The sequence below is a fragment of the Amblyomma maculatum genome, chromosome 8 (genome assembly GCF_055883805.1).
Source record: "Amblyomma maculatum isolate TAMU_Amacu chromosome 8, ASM5588380v1, whole genome shotgun sequence".
In the NCBI taxonomy this organism is placed as follows: Eukaryota; Metazoa; Arthropoda; class Arachnida; order Ixodida; family Ixodidae; genus Amblyomma; species Amblyomma maculatum.
In genome coordinates, this window is record NC_139351.1 from 66,677,643 (window position 1) to 66,696,247 (window position 18,605).

At 49.2% G+C, this 18,605-nt stretch overlaps 1 protein-coding gene across 9 annotated transcripts in view; it reads left to right on the forward strand.

Annotated features, from left to right (window-relative positions):
- LOC146181356 (lysine-specific demethylase 4A-like) overlaps positions 1–18,605 on the forward strand; it is an 81,995-nt gene that overhangs the window by 3,994 nt on the left and 59,396 nt on the right. For all 9 annotated transcript variants that reach the window (XM_084576397.1, XM_084576403.1, XM_084576402.1 and 6 more), the window contains exons 2-7: positions 12,306–12,497; positions 13,480–13,779; positions 14,544–14,882; positions 15,855–15,992; positions 16,762–16,940; positions 17,888–18,197. In XM_084576397.1, the coding sequence (XP_084432523.1) occupies positions 12,339–12,497; positions 13,480–13,779; positions 14,544–14,882; positions 15,855–15,992; positions 16,762–16,940; positions 17,888–18,197 (1,425 nt within the window). In that variant the 5' untranslated portion in view covers positions 12,306–12,338. The remainder of the gene's footprint in view (positions 1–12,305; positions 12,498–13,479; positions 13,780–14,543; positions 14,883–15,854; positions 15,993–16,761; positions 16,941–17,887; positions 18,198–18,605) is intronic.

The following is an 18,605-nucleotide window of genomic DNA, read 5'->3' on the forward strand; positions in this document are numbered from 1 at the left end:
TACAGGGACACATGCCCGTGGTGCGGGGCAACCCCCACACTATACCACATCACATGGGAATGCGAACGAAACAGAGCCTTCCACAAACTAAATAACCCGAGTGCGGAACAATGGGAGGGTCTGCTGACCAGCAGCGAGCTCACGGCCCAAAGGGCACTGGTGCGACACGCCTGCGAAGCAGCAAGACTCAGCGGTGCCCTGGAATAGGGGCGCCGACCTTGTGAATAGGCCGAAGATATGAAGACATCGGCCCGCCGCTAAAACCAGAAACTTTTTAGAGCAATAAATGTTTTCTCTCTCTCTCTCTCTCTCTCTCTCTCTCTCTCTCTCTCTCTCTCTCTCTTGATTTGGGGGAACAGGGGTCGAGTTGGAATGCTTGCCTCCGGTTACCTTTGTCGGTAAGTAAGTGTATTGAAGTTAACAATTGTTTTTAATTGGTTCACATTTAAGGCGAAATGCGAAATATATTGTTACTTGACCGATGGCGATGGTTGATGACGTCTTAATGTTCGCGGGCCTAGCGCGAGCGCTCCTGCCCGCGCCACTGCCCGCTTCTTCCTCCTTGCTGGTCCGTAACATGACCCGGGGCCACCGAGCGATCATCCCGATCGTGGACGAGGAAGTTTATCGATGTTGATGAGTTCATGGCATGATGATGGGCGTGTTGTCTGGATGCTTGAAGAAGAAGAGAACGGCTTGCCGGCACGATGATTCCCAGTGAACCTTGGCCCAGGACACTCTCAGGCCACACGTCGCCACGACCCCATGGCGGAGGTCAATAGGCAGGGGAGGATGTCTTCCAGTGTAGTGGTGTCTTGGGTACTTGGTCGGCATATTAGGTCAGTGGGGTCACATATGGTCGTTCGGGTCTCTTCCTTGTGTCTTGTGGTCATGTGTGGCGTCTCGGGACAGTCTCTCCTTCGTCGTGTCTTGTGGTCGGGGCGGGGGGACGGGGCGGAGGAACGGCAAGGTCTTGCTTGGTCCGGCAGGCTTGGGAACAGCCATGCGATGCCTCCTCACCTTCAACCGATGGCGCACGAAGTCGCAGGGCGTCGAAGCTCCGGACCAAGATGAGGGGGTAATGATGAAGTACCTCGCGCCTCCAACAAAATGTTACGATGCGGCAAGCAGATGAAGAAAGACGACAGAACATGACCGATGGCGGTGGTAGATGACGTTTAATGAATTGCTAGCGGGTCTAGCGCGAGCGCTCCTGCCCGTGCCACTACCTGCTTCTTCCTCCTTCCTGGTCCGTAACAATATGTTATGCGATGACGGCGCGCCTGATTTTAGATCACGTGAGGCATATACGTCGTTTGTTGTCATTCCAGCTCTAGATGAGGCTGGCCGGGCTTAAGTGCTGTGGTGAAGTTAAACCATAGTTAAACATAGCGTACTAATTTTTCGTGCCTGTTTCTGAACACTGCAGCACTGCGAAAGACAGAGGCACCCCGGTCCAATCAGGATCACGCGCACTACAATAGGCAATTGTGCTCCTACGCGCCCCTAACCCCCCAAATAGGCGGCGGTGACAGTAGGCGCACAATTCTCTATTATAGTGCCGGGCTTAAGTGCTGTGGTGAAGTTAAACCATAGTTAAACATAGCGTACTAATTTTTCGTGCCTGTTTCTGAACACTGCAGCACTGCGAAAGACAGAGGCACCCCGGTCCAATCAGGATCACGCGCACTACAATAGGCAATTGTGCTCCTACGCGCCCCTAACCCCCCAAATAGGCGGCGGTGACAGTAGGCGCACAATTCTCTATTATAGTGCACAGGGGCGAGAGGCACTTAGGAGCACAATTGCAAGGGCTCCTCTGCCTTTCGCAGTGCTGCAGATACCTTGTGAGACTAAGCAGGTGCAGGTGAATCGAACGGACCAATTAGGGGCATCCCCGAAGGTGGAGTAGGTTTGTAATAAAGGGAGTAATTTACTCGCTGACGTCCACCCAAGCGGGCTGCAGAGGAAACCTAAACTTCGCAGTAAAAAAAAATTCTGAACTGAAATTCGAACCCGAGACCACCGCAATTCCGAAGCAGTCGCTCTACCAACTGAGGTAACCATGGATGGTCAGCATGAGATCAGGTGTAGGACTAGAGTGAACTGATCGATAACTCGAAGTGGGAACTGTGTTGGTTGAACGTTTAGAGGCATCCGCCAAGGTAGAGTAGATTTGTAATAAGGGAGTAATTACTTGCAGACATCCACCCAAGCGCAGCCATACGTCTAGAGAGAGCGAGGCTATACAGCTTTCTCGAAAACTTCGCGGTTAAAGGTTCGGCGAGTCAGCGCAAAATGTGCTCGCAAATACAGCTACGCGCGCAAGCGCCGAGAATGCGCCCTGTAAGCATTCGCGAAAACGTTCACGTGCAAAGGACGTACGCAAGCCAAAGAGGCATCCTTCATTGGTGCAAATATGTTAATGTCGGAAGAGAGACCGGGCCAGCGTTTATAGATCCCTGTGTGACTTCACCGACGTGATTGCGCGGGCACAGCAAAGCTAGGAGGCGATATTTTAGGCTGCGTATCAGTGATTATCGAGTTGTTATCCCTCGTGTGATCTTAACACCAGCAGCATGTCACAGCCATCGTTTGGGTCAGTTAAACTGATACAGCGTCGGGAAAGAAATTAAATCAATGACTTGGCTGGCACAGGTGAATACCGCACAGCGAGTCTTTTATTGAAAGGTGAAAACGATGGAGTAAAATTAGGTGTTTATATACTTCAGTCCGTGGATCCCTCCGCTAGTGGCCCTCATAACCAGCTTCGGGACTGCGCTGTTTGGTGACCGTTGTGTAAGGTATGGCACTGCTCGACTTAAGCGCTGCTAGGTGAGTTTAGTGCATCCAAACTAATTTATGAACCTCAGAACTGTAGGGTTAGTCAACGTTCGATCGGGTTAGTATGCATTGCACACCATTTCTCGAGAGACTTGCCCTACTCGCTGATCTCGGTTGCTAGCAGCCCTCTCCTGAAAGTTAAAAAAAAAAAAAACATTAAAAAAAAACAGGCCTTAATTTTTATTTAATGGCATAATATACTGTCCCTGGTGTGAGTGTAAGAGGTGCTTTGTTGTTTGTGTTTATTAGCTTTCACTTAGCCTGACCATTGATAAGAGGCTGTTCACAGTTGAGTTGTGGTATTGCGTTCCACAACTTGGCTCGCTTACACAAAGTCCATGTTATTGTGTCCGCTGCTTGTGCTTGAGGGGAGAAAGCGAGGTGGAATCGCACGGCAGCGTACGATGGCAGGGATACAGTTATCACGGAGTGCACTCGTAGGCCAGAGATGGGGACACCCCTCCATTCAAGCGTCCGCTCTTGTGTGGGCTGTGCATTCGTCGTGGAGAAGTGCAAGACCGACCTTGCTTACTCATTGAAGGGACATGGAGAGCAGCTCGTCTGGTCTTTGTTTCCAGTAAGATTTGAGTGTTGAGCTCCCCGTGGTTGTGTTGGTGTGAGAGTAACAAGACGAGACACATTTGTTGCCGGGTAAATAAGATTTGAAAAAAATTGCCCTGCCGCGGTGGTGCAAGTGGTAAGACGCCCGACTACTGTGCCGGAATGCCAGGGTTCGATCCCAACCACGGGCGGCTGCGTTTCGATGGAAGGGAAACAAAGTGGCATCCGTGGGCTGTTGCGATGTCAGCGCACGTTAAAGATCCCCAGGTGGTAGAAATTACTCCGTAGCGCTCCACTACGGCTCCATTTTCTCTCTTTCCACTTTCACTCCTACCTTCATCCCTTCCCTTACGGCGCGGTGTCCACAGAAAACAAGCTAGACAGTTACCGTGCCTTTCCCTTTCTGTGGGCCAATTATTATTGCGATAGTAATACAGAGCCAGGTTTCGAGCCCTTGCATAGCTCACGATCACCACGGTTGACCTTGAACAGCCGCGAAGGAGAGGAAGAAAAGTGCCCTCATGTAATGTAGCGATAGGGCGTGATATAGGGGAATAATGTAGCAGGCAAAAGAAGCTTCCGCCGTTGCTGTTGCTATTCAACTGGGGTTAACCAGAGTTAAACCACAACTAATTAAAATTATTATTAAAAATGAACCTTTTTTTTCTACGCATTATTCAGCAGTGTGTGGCCTCGCGTCGGGAATATACATGGAGGGAATGTCTTAACAGTGCCACGGCCAGTGATGGCGATAGTGGCAAAGGACGTTCACAGCTTGCGCTTCGCATGGCTCTATAGAAGCCTTTATTTCTTCATGTGAAAAGCTCCTCTTCCTCACCGCGTAGTATCACCAGTAAGGGGAAGTGTTGGGCTTTGCACAACACTCATGGGGCACGATACATTTATGTTCGCAGGTTAATTTCGAAACGAGCTACACCTCTGTTGAAAGCAGTTGCGAAAAAGTTATCTGGCCACATGACATACACCGCCTCAGATCCATTAAAATGGGAGGACATTTTTGCAGGCCCGGGGCGCGCAATCGCATGGCACAAAAGTGACGTAATGTGCACGCCATTTTTGCGTATTCTCCTGGTGATTATTTCTTTCATTCTACTGGGAAGGAGTGGTAGGGGGGCTGCAAGATATCTCTCAAGCTTACACCGTGCTCTCAAGTCCACCGCGCGGGGAGGATGACAGGAGGGGCTGTCAGGCTGGTCTAGAAGCGCGTTCAAACGAGTGTTGTTGTTGTTTTTGTTATTGTAGTTGTGGTTGTAGGAAGAAGGAAAAGAAAATGCACGGGCTTGCTACTGGCTCTGTAGCTGAGCCTCCTCCGCTGCCTCGTGCAGACAGAAGAGAAAATAGAGAAGAAAGAAAGGAAAGGAAGAGGGAGAGAAAGACGCGCGCCGCAACAGCCGTCGTCCACCACCTAAGTGGTGGCGGGTGCAATGACGGCCTGCAACAGATAAAAATTCGGTGGCAGGCTAGCCTCCGCCGCAAGCGGCGTTGACCTACCGTCCCAGCCCCGTAGGGCCAGGAACAGCCACCCTTCACCACCTCCGCCTCCCCTTCAAACGAGTAGTGGCATCGAGGTCTAGCCGTCCAAAGCATCCAACAGCACGCAAAAAAATTTTTCTTGCAGTGCGTGCGGAAAGGATGAAAGGAGGGGCGGGGAGGCTGGCCAATGCAGACGGCGCGATTTCAAACGAGTGACAGCTTGGGAGTTGCCTTCCGCCATGCAGAGCTTGCAGTATGCATGCTTACTTCCTACCTTTTTTTTTTAGAGCGCAGCTCTTTGGCGCCCGTTCCTGGGTTTCGCGTTGCCGTCAGCGTTGTCCCTCGTAACCCAGTTCCACTTTCATTCCCACCTTCCATCCTTCCCTTATGGCGCGATTCGTGTGTCCACAGAAACAAGTGTGAATGATACAGCGCCTTTCCATTCCTGTGAACCAGTTATGAAAGGCACGCTTCAGAGCTCAAGTAGGACACACTGCAGAGATGATAATTCATGAATAATGCGAGCACCCACACCGAACTGCAGGGTATAACATGTGCAGTAACCGAGAATGCACACACTCACAGAGAAAAGCATCATATTTTGAAGCTCTTTGGTGTCCGTTCCTGGGTTTCGGTCACCGTTGTCCCCAGCTCCGCAGCTGGGACAGCGCGCGCTCTCCCCCACCTCCCTCTTCCTTCGTGGCGGCGACCGCGCGTTGGCGGCGTCAGCTGTATCAGTCAGTCGCTGCCATCTCTTCTACCTCTTGTGGTCACATCATACTAATCCCGAAAACCACAGACGCATGTCGGTTGAAAACTGTTAAAGGGTACCGTCCGATATCCTTATGCAATGTGGATTAAATGTGAAACAGCCAATGAGCTGCGCTCAAATTTCGCATTAGAAGTAATGTAATCGTCGATTTTTTTTTTTTTTTTTTTTTTTTTTTTTTTTTTTTTTTTTTGCTAGCAGTGAGGTATATGGCCTGCTTTGGCCTGAGCGGCAGGAGCGCTAAAGATCAGATTGCTTCTGTGCATGGCGCGTTAGAGCACAGGGCTCGATAGGCCGCTTTTGCACCCCAAGTTACGCCCGTTACGTGAAACAAGTATAGTGACGGAAAATTGTCTGTCCGTAAGCTAACCGACGTCTTGTACAAAACTTCACAGCTAAATTCAAAGTGTCAACGTTTACTCGCCCTTTGAAGACGCTCTCAGTCTAAACAGTTCTTTCCCGCCACTACAAAAAAAAAACTGTGTGTGGGCGTGCGTGCGTGTAAATAACTCAAGCGCAGGTACTCAAGGTGCTCAATATATTTGTGGCCCTGCGTACGGGCCTTGCACGTTTTTATTACGACGAGTAAAGCAAACACCCAATTGAGTCGCCGCTCCGAGTTCCTGCGTCGCTTCGCATACCAGCCACCTCGTCAAGCCTCCGGAAGAATGAAAGCAAGAAATTACGAACTCCAGAATCGGCGCCCACTCTACATTCCCGCGTGTCGCACCTTTTGACTGAGCAGCGCGCCTCTAAGAAAGAAAAAAAAAAATGCCGACGATTACGTCACTTCCTAATGCGAAATTTGAGCGCAGTTGATTGGCTGTTACACCTTTTTCGATAGACTGAGGTAAAGATTTCGAGCATGACATGTATGTAAATTACAACTTTTAGGCAGGCGGTTCGCAGTGGCGAACGGCGGCGGCTATGCGTTTCGGCTCGGGCGGTGCACATATTGAGATCCGCCCCGCCGGGGTGGTGCAGTGGTAAGACGCCCGACTACTGTGCCGGAGTTCCCGGGATCGAATCCCGGCCTCGGCGGCTGCGTTTCAATGGAGGCGAAACGAAGTGGCGTCCGTGTGCTGTGCGATGTCAGCGCACGTTAAAGATCCCCAGGTGGTCGAAATTACTCCGTAGCCCTCCACTACGGCCCCCCTTTCTCTCTATCCACTCTCAATCCCACCTTAATCCCTTCCCCTACGGCGCGGTTCAGGTGTCCACAGAGCAAGTGTGACAGATACTGCGCCTTTCCCTTCCTATGAACCAACCAACCAACCGCCACCGATCCGGCGCTGATTGCCGTCGCAAATGGGTGGCGTTGGAGGAGGAACGAAGAAGTGATTAAGTTATCGGGAGGTCGCGGGAGGCAGCGCATAGGCCCATAGGAACGTTGCGCGGCGAAAAGATAGCAGCGACTGACTGACGCCGCTGACGCCGCTAGTGAGTCAAGTAAACGTGGCTCTGCGTTTCGGCTTGGGATGCACGCGCCATGATCCGCTGATGACGAGCCGGCGCTTCGGCAACCGGAGAACACCGTCGCCGCCACGCAAGAAGAAAAAGGTGGGGGGGGGGGGGGGGGTAATCAGGGCTTAGAGTCAGGGTGGTCTAAGGGGGTCTGAGACCCCCCCAGCAGCATTTAAAAAGGCTCTGAGAACCCTCCGTGCTTTGATATTGTATAAGGACTGCATGGATATGAAGCAGGCTGCCATCTGTTAGAGCGCCGCTCTTTGGCTCCCGTTCCTAGGTTTCGCGTCGGCGTCGGCTTCGTAACCAGGTCCCCCCCCCCCCCCCCCCCCTCATCCCCCCAGTTCGAGCCGGCGCTTCGAAGAGGAGGGGGGGGGGGGGTACACTCAGCGATGAACGATGGGGGCACGAGCGCGCGCAGCAACCGGAGAACACGAGAAAATGAAGGGGGGGGGGAGTAGGGGGGGGGGGTCGCCGGAGGCAGCGCTAGCAGCGGCTGACTGATTCTGCTGCCGCCGCTAGCGAGTTAAGACAACGTGACTGCGTAGGTAATAATTGGTTCATAGGAAGGGAAAGGCGCAGTATCTTTCTCTGTGAACACCGTCGCCGCCATGCAGAAAGAGGGAGGGGGTCCCCCCCTCTTCCTGCGTGGCGGCGAGGAGAGCACGGCGAGGGTGTTCTCCTGTTGGGCCAGCTCGCTATCAGCGGATCACGGTGCGTGCATTCCCTCAATTGCTTTCTTCATTTCTCCGACCACAAAGCTTCTTTCATGACAGCCAAGAACTGTTAGTGGAGCTTTTCTTGAAGGAATACGTGTGAAAAATTAAAAAAAGTGGTCTGTAATTGTACATACGTGTCTTGCTCGAAATCTTTGCCTCAATCTATCGAAAAGGTGAAACAGATGATGGGCTCTGCTCAAATTTCGCATTAGAAAGTAACATAATCATGGGTAATTTCTTTTTTCTCTTGTCAGTGGATGTCAGAAAATTATTTCTTTCTCTGTTGTTTCATCATTTCCTCAGTGAGTTTTAAAAGGCATTAACATATTTTCTAAAATCCAAGAAGGAGAAATATGATTTCTCCCTTTAAATTTGTATAAAATAATGTGCGAGGCAGGCCACCAGCCACTTTCTCTACACGGGCAGCAGCATCTGTTGTTTCATGCATGCTCAATGTAACAAACAAAAATGGCGACTTTCCGTCCAGAGGTTTTCTAGCGCCGCCACCAAGATAAATCATTTTCATGTATTTAAAACTGCTGTGATGCTCTTGAATATCGTTTTACGAGCTCATGAAACACTAAGGTCTCATTCACCACCGCGATTTTCGCCTTCACTTTTCTTCTTCAGGTCACTTGTAAACTCGATGTGCAACAGGTTGCACGTCAGGACAATGTGACTACATTTTACAGAATCAATTATTTTGATTTGCTCGCTGCCTATTGAAATTAGGGGTCTATTTATTGCAAATAAATAATAAAAAAATCTCTTTAGATGCCGCCGATACTTCTGCCGTTGAAATTCTTGAGCGGATTGCGGCAAAAGGGGACAGTTCCGACTTGGACTTGTCAGACTCTGAAGATGCCCCATATGGTGCAGAAGCGAATGAGCAGTGCGACCGAATCCTAGGTAAAATGTCATGTATGCCGTTCGTTTTAAATTTTAGCTGCACCCCACTTCTGTCCCCTTATGTCATTTGTTGTATTTATTACAGATGAAGAGGAGCAGGATTGCCACTACGATTCGGACACCAATGTCAATGACGGCGATAACGGTGTTTGCAACCCAGTCATGCCTTCTCGCGAAAGGTGGCCTTGGAAGCAAATCTACGCATCCGTCCTTCCCGATTTACCTGATGTACCGTCGTCTACGGCGGACAAAAGAGATGGCTAGTGTGCGAAATGGTACTACTCCAGGTACATGGATGAGCAGGCGTTTCAACTTTTCCACGAAATGACTGAGTTTCGTGCTGCCAGCGCACAGGACGGTCACTAAACTCATCTCCTGGGGAAATGAAGGTATTCCTTTGAGCTGCATTGCTCATGAGTGCCTTCGGTTATCCTCGAGCTAAAATGTATTGGAGCCGAGGAACGCGTGTGCAGCCGTAGCTGACAAAATAACCAGGGATCGGTTTTTTCTCATCCGATTGAACCTAAAGGTCGGCAACAACCTCGCAGTTTCCGATGAAGGTAAAGAAACCGATTGGCTATGGAAAGTCCGCCCTCTTCTTGACGTTATCAGAAACGCTTGCCTCACTTTGCCACGCTCACCAAACATCTGCATTGACGAGCAGATTATTCCCTTCACCGGTAAGTGCCCAGCGAAGCAGTTCGTACCTGGAAAGCCCAACCCAACAGGCCTGAAGAACTTTATCTTGGCAAGCCCTCAAGGCCTTGTCTTAAATTTTGAAATCTTTCAGGGAAAAGGAAGCCTCACACAAAACAAAGATGGAATCAGAGCTGCCGTTGTGCTGAAGCTTCCAAAGACTTTACTGTGTGGAAGCTCACTGTATTTTGATAGATATTTTACAAGAACGCATCTTCTTGAGTCATTGGCTGAGAAGAATCTCAGGGGCACAGGCACAATCATGAAACCATGCCTTCCGATCGGGCTCAAGCTCAAAGGTGACCGAGAAATGCGTACAGAAGGTCATGAGGCAATGTCTCAGTGTGTAGGCACTGTTTCTAGCATATGCATCACGAACTGGTACGTCAACAAACCGATCGCGTTGGCCTCCACCCACGTGGACATGGAGCCTGTGGATGGGTGCACACGATTTTCAAACAAAGAGCGAAAGAAAGTTGCAGTTGAACTTTTGGCTGCTTTACAAGCAAGACCATCGTGAGCTGGACACATCGAGAAGAAACATCATGCAACTGCTGGACTTTAAGCTTGTGCTCACCCATTTTCTGCTTGCCTCCGACAAAGGGTCCGCCTCAGCTGAAAGTGATTGCAAAGCCTTGCAACTGTGGAAGCCAGAAGTGCCACTTCCCTCACCATCCGTGCGCAAACTGGGTGCGTCACACATGCCGGAGCTCATGGACCTAAAGTCTGCAGGCAGGTGTCGGAACCCCGGCTGCAGCGAAAGGACAAAGTTTCAAGGCTGCAAGTGTAGCCTATTCTCGGGCTTGACAGCCGGTTGCAACTGCTGCAAAAAATCCCATAAGGAATGAGACCAGAGGGGTCAAAAGCTTGTGTCAATGACATCATGTTTTATGGCTTTTTTGACAACTTACTTAGTCCCAATGTGCAATATATTGCACATCTGATAACTTTTCAAAGAATTGGCATAGAAAATATAGAATGACAACAGAATTATCTGTGTACTCTGACAAATTGAATTCAGTAAAAAAGTTACCTGGTTTTTATTACATCATATCTCGGGTCTCAGGAGGTTAAATATCTCGTTATGCTCTCGGGTGTGTACAAATGCATTTTAGCGATGCAAGTGTTTACCGGCAAAAAAAAAAATTGGGGGTTTAAGCATGGCTTGAACCTAGTGATAGAGCGAGTGCTGCAGCGATAGCCTCTTGAACACCCGCTTTTCAATCGGTGATTTTGCAGAATTTTGATTTAATAATGATTGGTTGAATGAAGGGAAAGGCCCAGTATGTCGCACTTATTGTGTGCGGGCTCCTGGGTAATTTTGACCACATGGGATCTTTAACCTGCACTGTAGTGCACTGACATCGCACACGGAGGAGTTTTATTTAAATTAAGTTTTGCGGAAAAGAAGGCATTGTATACATTTTGGTGAACACCACAAAATCGTGGGCACCCACATTTAAATAGGTCAAGGTCACTTGAAGGCCAAATTTTGTTTCACACAAAGTCTTCTATACCTAGTGTAGTGAAGCGTTCGCTTCCATTGTAAATTGGTTTATCAAAAGGAAAGGCACAGTATCTATCAAGGTCACTTGAAGGTGAATACAGGCGCTGCGCTGAAGGCTTGGAAAAGCTGGCGTAGTGAAATTGTCCCTTCAAAACAGGAGCCGCTAGTGTCTCCAGCGATTTTTTTCACGCTTTCGTTTCTATGGGAGTGTCAGCCCACTGCCACTGCTTCAGCATCGGCATCACCTCCATCGAAGCTTAATTAAGTGACAAATGGTTTACAGGAAAGGAAAGGCCCAGTGTCACTGGCGGAAGAGTAGCTAGTTAGTATATTCAAAAAAAAGAATGGTACCATGTACCATCAAGGAAAGATGTGCAAGTGGCAAAATGGCGGACAACACAGCAACGCTTAGGCTTACGCATTTCTCTAGTGAAGATTCTGCAGTAGTCTTAGGAAAATTTTGCAGCAGTGAATGCCTGTTTGTTGTTGCTTTGTTCCCAAGAGTACGGTCTGACATGGTCGGCGTGCATTCGCTAGTATGAGTGACCACGAGGTGGGCTCAGCGGTTTTGAAGTCAGCTGCAACTAAGCGGGCAAGCTCATTTGCCCCCTTATTATAATTTCACAGTGTTTAGGTTGCTGTTCAGATTCAGGCTCCTTGCTCTAATTGACCAGTGGAAATTGCCAAAAGGTAATTTAGGAAGTGCAACCCAAATTAAGTGACTTGTACCCTAACTTCATTGCTAGTGAGTGCATAGCTAACTCCGTAGCAATGATGCCATTGCTAGTGGGTGCAAAATGATAGACCTGCCATGATGGCCCGGTTGCCCGGCCACTTACCCAAGACCCTGACTGGGTATCTGGCAGCCGCACTTTTGATAATGGCAAATTGCGGAGGCTGCTTGCCGAGCTTCCATCACAGTTTGAAGTAGAGCCTTCTGTGATCAAAACTAAAATAATTCTGAGGAGCAATTGAAGTTGGTCTGTATCTATAGCCTACCACCTTCTGAGGATAGCTCTTGCACGTCTTAAGAGCCAAAAGAAAGAAATCGCGAGCTGATTTTGCAAGTGAGCTGTAAGATGACAACACGGGTTTTTTGTGTGCAGATCTTCAAGGTAAAGCGTACGCTATCCATTTCAAAATTGGCTCATGAAGTCTTCGCTTGTGGGTTTGATGCTGAACATACGTCAGCAAGCACAAAGAAAGAAGGGCGTAGATTTGATTTTTGTCGCGAACGAAAGTCTGGGTGCAGTTATCGAAATCATTGCCTCCTTAATTGGGAGCCCGTGAGAGAGTGTGTGGGTCGCTAACCCTGCAGGCACTTGCCTGTCGTCTTGCCCAGGAGGACGAGGGGGAGGCAGGTGGCACTCTCACCATGGAGAGGCCCATGGGTGGCAGCGCCACAGGAGGTGGGGGCACCTCGAGTTTGCCCAAGATCATGGTGTTCCGGCCCACGCTGGATGACATGCAGGACTTCTCCAAGTACCTCGAATACATGGAGTCGCAAGGAGCCCACAAGGCAGGACTGGCCAAGGTACGTCGCTGTGTACAAGAGGAGGAGTGCGGGCAAAGCGGGGCCAGCTGTGTAGCTGGCCCACATGCCAGGAGCTTCCTAATGGGCTAATAGAAATGAAAACTTCTAATTGCAACAGACCGCAATTTTCATGTGCTCTTTTAGCTTGCCATCAGTCGTGTACCGCTTGGTGCTGGACTATATCCGTTTTTGTGGATCAGATTGGGAAAAGTCATTTGGACCTTTCTTTTTTTTGCTCTGTCTATATGTCACCAAGTCCCTTTATGGCATTGTCACCGGACACCCGCTAGTAGGAACTTGGTCGTTTGCGTGTTCTATCATCTTCTACGGCTTCAAAAATTGTTCGCATTATAGCGAGCCTTAGAATTCCTTTAGATAAGATACTGTGGCTGGGACATTTTTAAATTACATATGTGATATTCAGATCAACCATAATTATATTGTCGAGATCCTACTGTGTTTACAGAGTGCCATCACCAGGATTCTTCTCCAAACCTGTAAACTTGTTTGTACAGCAAGAGCAAACTAACCTAGAATTTCGCGATTTAATCAAGTTTTGTATAAGTTACATCGAGAACTGTAGAAGTAAGAGCAAATTTCATTGCTCTGTTGAAATTGACCCTTTTCTTGCATATCAGTACTACCACCAGCTTAATTTCTGTTCAATTAAGTGTTTATACTCACTCCATATGCCCATCCTTCATTGTGTTCCTATGTTTATGTCCCTCGTGTTCTTTAGTTGCGCAAGTACTCGTGCTTGAACGCAGAAATAGGGAGAAGTCAGCCTACCCAAAATACGTGAAGTGTGCAGAAAGAATCCTGCTACTATGCAACTAGCGGCATTTCAACGTCAACCTTAACAGGGTTTACTATACATGAATGCAGCGATGAAAGCTTACTTTTGTAGTGCTTGAGCAAAAGTCCGCCTATTGTTTGTGATTTTTGTTGCGTAACCAGCCACGTGGCTCTTTTGCATGTGCAGATCATCCCGCCAAAGGAGTGGATCCCGCGGAAGGGTGGCTACGACGACATCATCATGACAATCCCGTCGCCCATCTCGCAAGTGGTATCGGGCGGCCAGGGCCTGTACCAGCAGTACAACATCCAGAAGAAAGCCATGACGGTCAAGGAGTTCAGGCGCATGGCCCAGAGTGACCGCTACAAGACGCCGCCCCACTTTGATTACGAGGACCTGGAGCGAAAGTATTGGAAGAACATTGCCTTCAACCCTCCGATCTACGGTGCCGATGTGTCGGGATCTCTGTACGACCCTGGTGTCAAGGTGAGCTGCTGCGGCCTCGCTCACTGCTTTTCTGGGGTGGTACCCTTTAATGGCGCCAGTTCTTGGATATGTGACATCACTCCGGACGTCCACACATTAAAAAAATGCAGTGAGGATAAATGAGAGGGAGCGGGGCGGGCACGTGGAATGCTGCTTTCTTTATTGACGTTTTTATCAGATGCATGAAACAGCATAATCAATATTGCTGGGTTTCATATTATGCAGCTATTTGGAGTAAAGATTGTAACTATGTAACCAGAACGCAGCTGTGCCCCGCCGGGGTGGTGCAGGGGTAAGACGCCCGACCACTGTCCGGAATACCCGGGTTCGAACCCGGCCTCGGCGGCTGCGTTTCGATGGAGGCGAAACGAAGAGGCGTCCGTGTGCTGTGCAATGTCAGCGCACGTTAAAGATCCCCAGGTGGTCGAAATTTCTGGAGTCCTCCACTACGGCGTCTCTCATAGCCTCAGTCGCTTTGGGACGTTAAACCCCACAAACCAAACCAAACCAAACCAGAACGCAGCTGTGAAACTCTGTACGCAATACTTTGAAATCATTGACTGCCAGAATCTCAAATGTTTTGTGAGGTTTGGGACAGGGAGAGAGGGAGCGTCACAGGTCCCTGAAATTGCTGCAGGCTTGTGGGGGAAACAGAGGGGGGGGGGGGGGGGGGATTATATTTAAGGCCAGTTATTCCCTCCTCCGCCCTCTGCTGTTGCTCCTTCCGAGCACCTTGTGAACCTCCCTGTTGACGGATACCACAGGAGTTCAACATCAACCACCTGAACACCATCCTGGACCTGGTGGGCCAGGACTACGGCATCAAGATTGAGGGGGTCAACACGGCCTACCTGTACTTTGGCATGTGGAAGACCACCTTTGCGTGGCACACAGAGGACATGGATCTCTACTCCATCAACTACCTGCACTTTGGAGCACCCAAGTCGTGGTACTGCGTGCCCCCGGAGCACGGCCGCCGGCTGGAACGCCTGGCTGCGGGCTTCTTTCACAGCACGGCCCAGGAGTGCTCGGCCTTTCTCCGCCACAAAATGACCGTCATCTCACCCCAGATCTTGCGCCAGTACTCCATCCCTTACAACAAGGTGAGCCTTACCATCCCTCGAGGCTTCTGGGGAAGCTACCTTGTGCAACAGAGGGAAGGAGCTTTTTACAGTAGCCTTCGTAATTTGAGAGTGGGGGAATACACAACCAGGTGCGCAGAAACTCCGCGCGGGCGAAGAACGCCTGGCCTGTAGTGTACAGAAAACATACGCCACGACGCGCCGCATGGCTCGTGCCAGCGAGCAGTCGTCTTTCATCTATATGTGATGGGTTAATTATAATTACTCAAGTAGGTCAAAATACCTGCTAGCAGTAGCCTAGTGAATTTTCATTTCAAGGCAAGAAGAAAAAAATTGTAGTAGTCGACAGGTTCTCTTAGATGGTGAAACATGCAGTGAGGCGGTAGTATATGTGGTGATATAAAGGGGTATGGGGTATTAAAGACCAAATTTCTGTGCTATTTTTCCTTCTTATTGTTAATGATGCATAAGACAGTTAAGACATTCCTGTATATGGATTGCCATGTGGCTTTCGCCTACTATCGCTAAACAATTTTTTAATTGAATTTTGTTTTCTCATCAGTTTCAATTTCAGCAACTGAGAGATGGCTGTGATGTCACGATGAAGTCTAGGTCCCGTGCGGCATGAAAAAACAGCAGTATAATCGCCGACTTATTACTTAGATTCCTGTTCTTGAGACAGGCTAGCTTTAGCTTCGTTGTGCATTCAGACACAGGTACGGTTACCTATATCGCTGTTTTATTTTCATTTTTATTTTTATCCCTCATGTAACCTAGACTTGACTCTGACGTCACAGCCATCGCTCGGCTGTTGAAACCAAAACAGGTGAGAAAAGAAATTCGATTAAAGTAATTAGCGGTCGTATACGAATACCACATGGCGATCCGTGCACAGTAATGTCTTGCGCATCATTAACACAGGTTAAAGGACGGCTCCAAGCGTTAGGTGTCAGTGCTTCTTTAAATATTGTTTGCACTGACCATTTGTTGCAGATCACCCAGGAGCCTGGCGAGTTCATGATCACCTTTCCGTACGGGTACCACGCGGGCTTCAACCATGGCTTCAACTGTGCAGAGTCCACCAATTTTGCCCTGCCCCGCTGGGTTGAGTACGGCAAACGAGCCTCTCAGGTGAGGCTGCTGATGTACACTGGTTGGGTCCAGTTAGTGCTGCAGTCTTAGAACTGGTATCTTTGTTCAGGCATGTGTCTCGCGTCTGTGGGCATCATTTAGCAGACTCTTGTCAAATTCAGTTCCGCTGGTGTGCACTTAGCTTTTATTCGTGTGCATTTGCAGTTTTGCCCCATCGCAACAAAACACTGTGATTAAGTAATTTTTGCACTAGATGAAACTTCATTATAACAAGCTTTTACTGTAATGCCCATGGGTTTTTTTTTTTTCGCCTTTTGTATTTGATACCCAGATGTGCTGCCTGCATAGGCCCTCGCCGTGGGTTTCAGTGGCGTTTTTCTGTGTGCCCATTACCCCTTAGGCCGGCTCAGTATCATTCATCTGACCGCAAGGACACGGTGCTGAATCCCGCGCATTTCAATGGAGGCAATTTTGGAGCTTATTTTTTTTAAACCTTGGCAGTGGAAACCAGTATGGAGCTCTTCTCTAGCCGTCTCTGGCTATAAAATCGCCACTTCTTTATTGCATGCATGTATTTGCGGTTTGTCGGATGCGACCGACGCAGCGTGCCACCGTGGCCGACACCTGTTACTCATTTTGAGCTGATTACAAGGCACGCACTGACTGTGGCATGCCTATACTGTCCTCTGGTACACGGTGCTAGTCCGATTCCAGTTGGACGTTGTGTCGTAAGCGAAATTTGTCCTTGGCAGTCAGTGAAAGGGTCATGGAGGTCACGCGCTGTTTTTCTTCTCCCCCTGTTGTGCAGTGCTTGTGCCGCCAAGACTGTGTCAAGATCAGCATGGACATCTTTGTGAAGAAGTTTCAGCCCGAGCGGTACGAGCTGTGGCTGGTCGGCCAGGACGTGGGATGCCACCCCGAGGACCCCAGTAGCAAGGTGCCTGCCCGGCCGCCCACCCACATCGAGATGGCCATGCTCCGCTCCATGTGAGTGCGCACTGCTGGGTGCGGTCAGAATTGGCATTGTATTTTGGCCAAGCAAGGCCAGGGAGTCTTTTTATGGTGCTATGATCACCTGTTCTTCAAATTCAAGCGGCTGGGACGAATTTGGCAAAGCAAGGGCCCAGTTATGACCACATACTTTCTTAGTTCATTTTCGAAGCCCTCCGCTAATGCAGTCTTTCTTCTTACACTCCCTCCTTTCTTCCTTCCCTTATGAGCCAGTTCAGATGTCTGTCCAGAAGTGTGACAGATACTGTGCCTTTCCTTTCCTGTACACCTTTATAATGTGCGGCCTCTGGGCGTCTCCAGATTGTTTGCTGGGCTGCTATTTGCACTTGCTGCTGGAACCGTAGAAGGGGCAGCAGAACCGGTCTTTCAGCAGTCCAGAGAGGAGGAGAAAACAGTATGGTGACGCCTGTGATCACTTATTGGAAATGTGTATAAATTGGTCTACAATCTTGTGAAAGAAAACAGCAGTGTGTTACATCGTGAAGAAATGATTAAAATAAACATTGAAACCAGCATTGCCTTTTATCAACAGAGCAAGCGGTCTGCATTCTGTTGAGCAGTGTTAAACCCCTCTAGCTTTTTGTGGTACTTTGCCAAAGCCAGTAATTTGCTAAACTAGGTTCAACTGTATTTTCTGAATCCGGACATCCTTTCAGGCCAGGTTTCCTTGCATATTCTCGTATTCTGTGGCAATAATGTTACGGGTGACCATCTAGCAAAAAAAAAAAAAAATGTTGGTGGTAGCTTCCAGTGTCTACTATTTCAGCATCTTTCGGCATTTTGTGTCTCTGTGAAGTAGCACCCTATTCATTCATCTTCATCTCATCCGTAGCTTGTCATACGTATGAGTGTTTGGGCAACCACCTTTGCCTGTATTGATGTGAGTGTTTCCATTTGGTTCCTGTTTCGGGTGGGTCGGACAGGGTCAAGTCCAAGTCCAAGCGGCATCCCATTCTGGACAAGAACTGCCTCATACCGGAAGAGGACACTGTGGGGGGAGGCGACACAGATGGCACGGAGATCTATGACCCGGATGATGAGGATGCTGATGAGGAGCCCAAAAAGCCGAGGCGGCCTTCCAAAGGCTCTTTGGCAAAGCGCAAGGCCCCGCTAAAGGGTGGTGGCGACAAACCCAAGCGGGCCCGACGGCCTCGCACGAGCAGCACCAACGGCAGCGACGTCTCCCCCGCCAAGGGGGCCAGCAACCCTAGCCAGTACAGCGGCTTGGTGCAGGTGAGATCTTCGATAGATCCAGTTGGGAAACTCTACTCGGAACCCATGTGTCGGAATGTGGGGCTTTGGGTGGACGAAGGCTGCCATTCGCGCTTCTGCCCAAACTTGTGTCATCACCGCGCATCCTCTCTCTTCTCCGGGTCACAGCAGTTCCCTTCCACTGTATTTATGCAGATGGAAAACCATCACAGGGTGCTTACGACATTCCGCACATGCAAGAGATGGCAGGAGTCACAAAGCCTTGCAAATTCTACAGAAGCCTGCTGCCCTGACTAGGAGTTAAAAAATAAATAAACAAACAAAAAAGAGAAAGGCAGACAACAATTTGAGTATTTTTCACATGTGGTTCCTGACCTCTATGGTTCCCGGCTGGTACGTTGTGTTCTGTGGTCCCATGTAAAATATAAC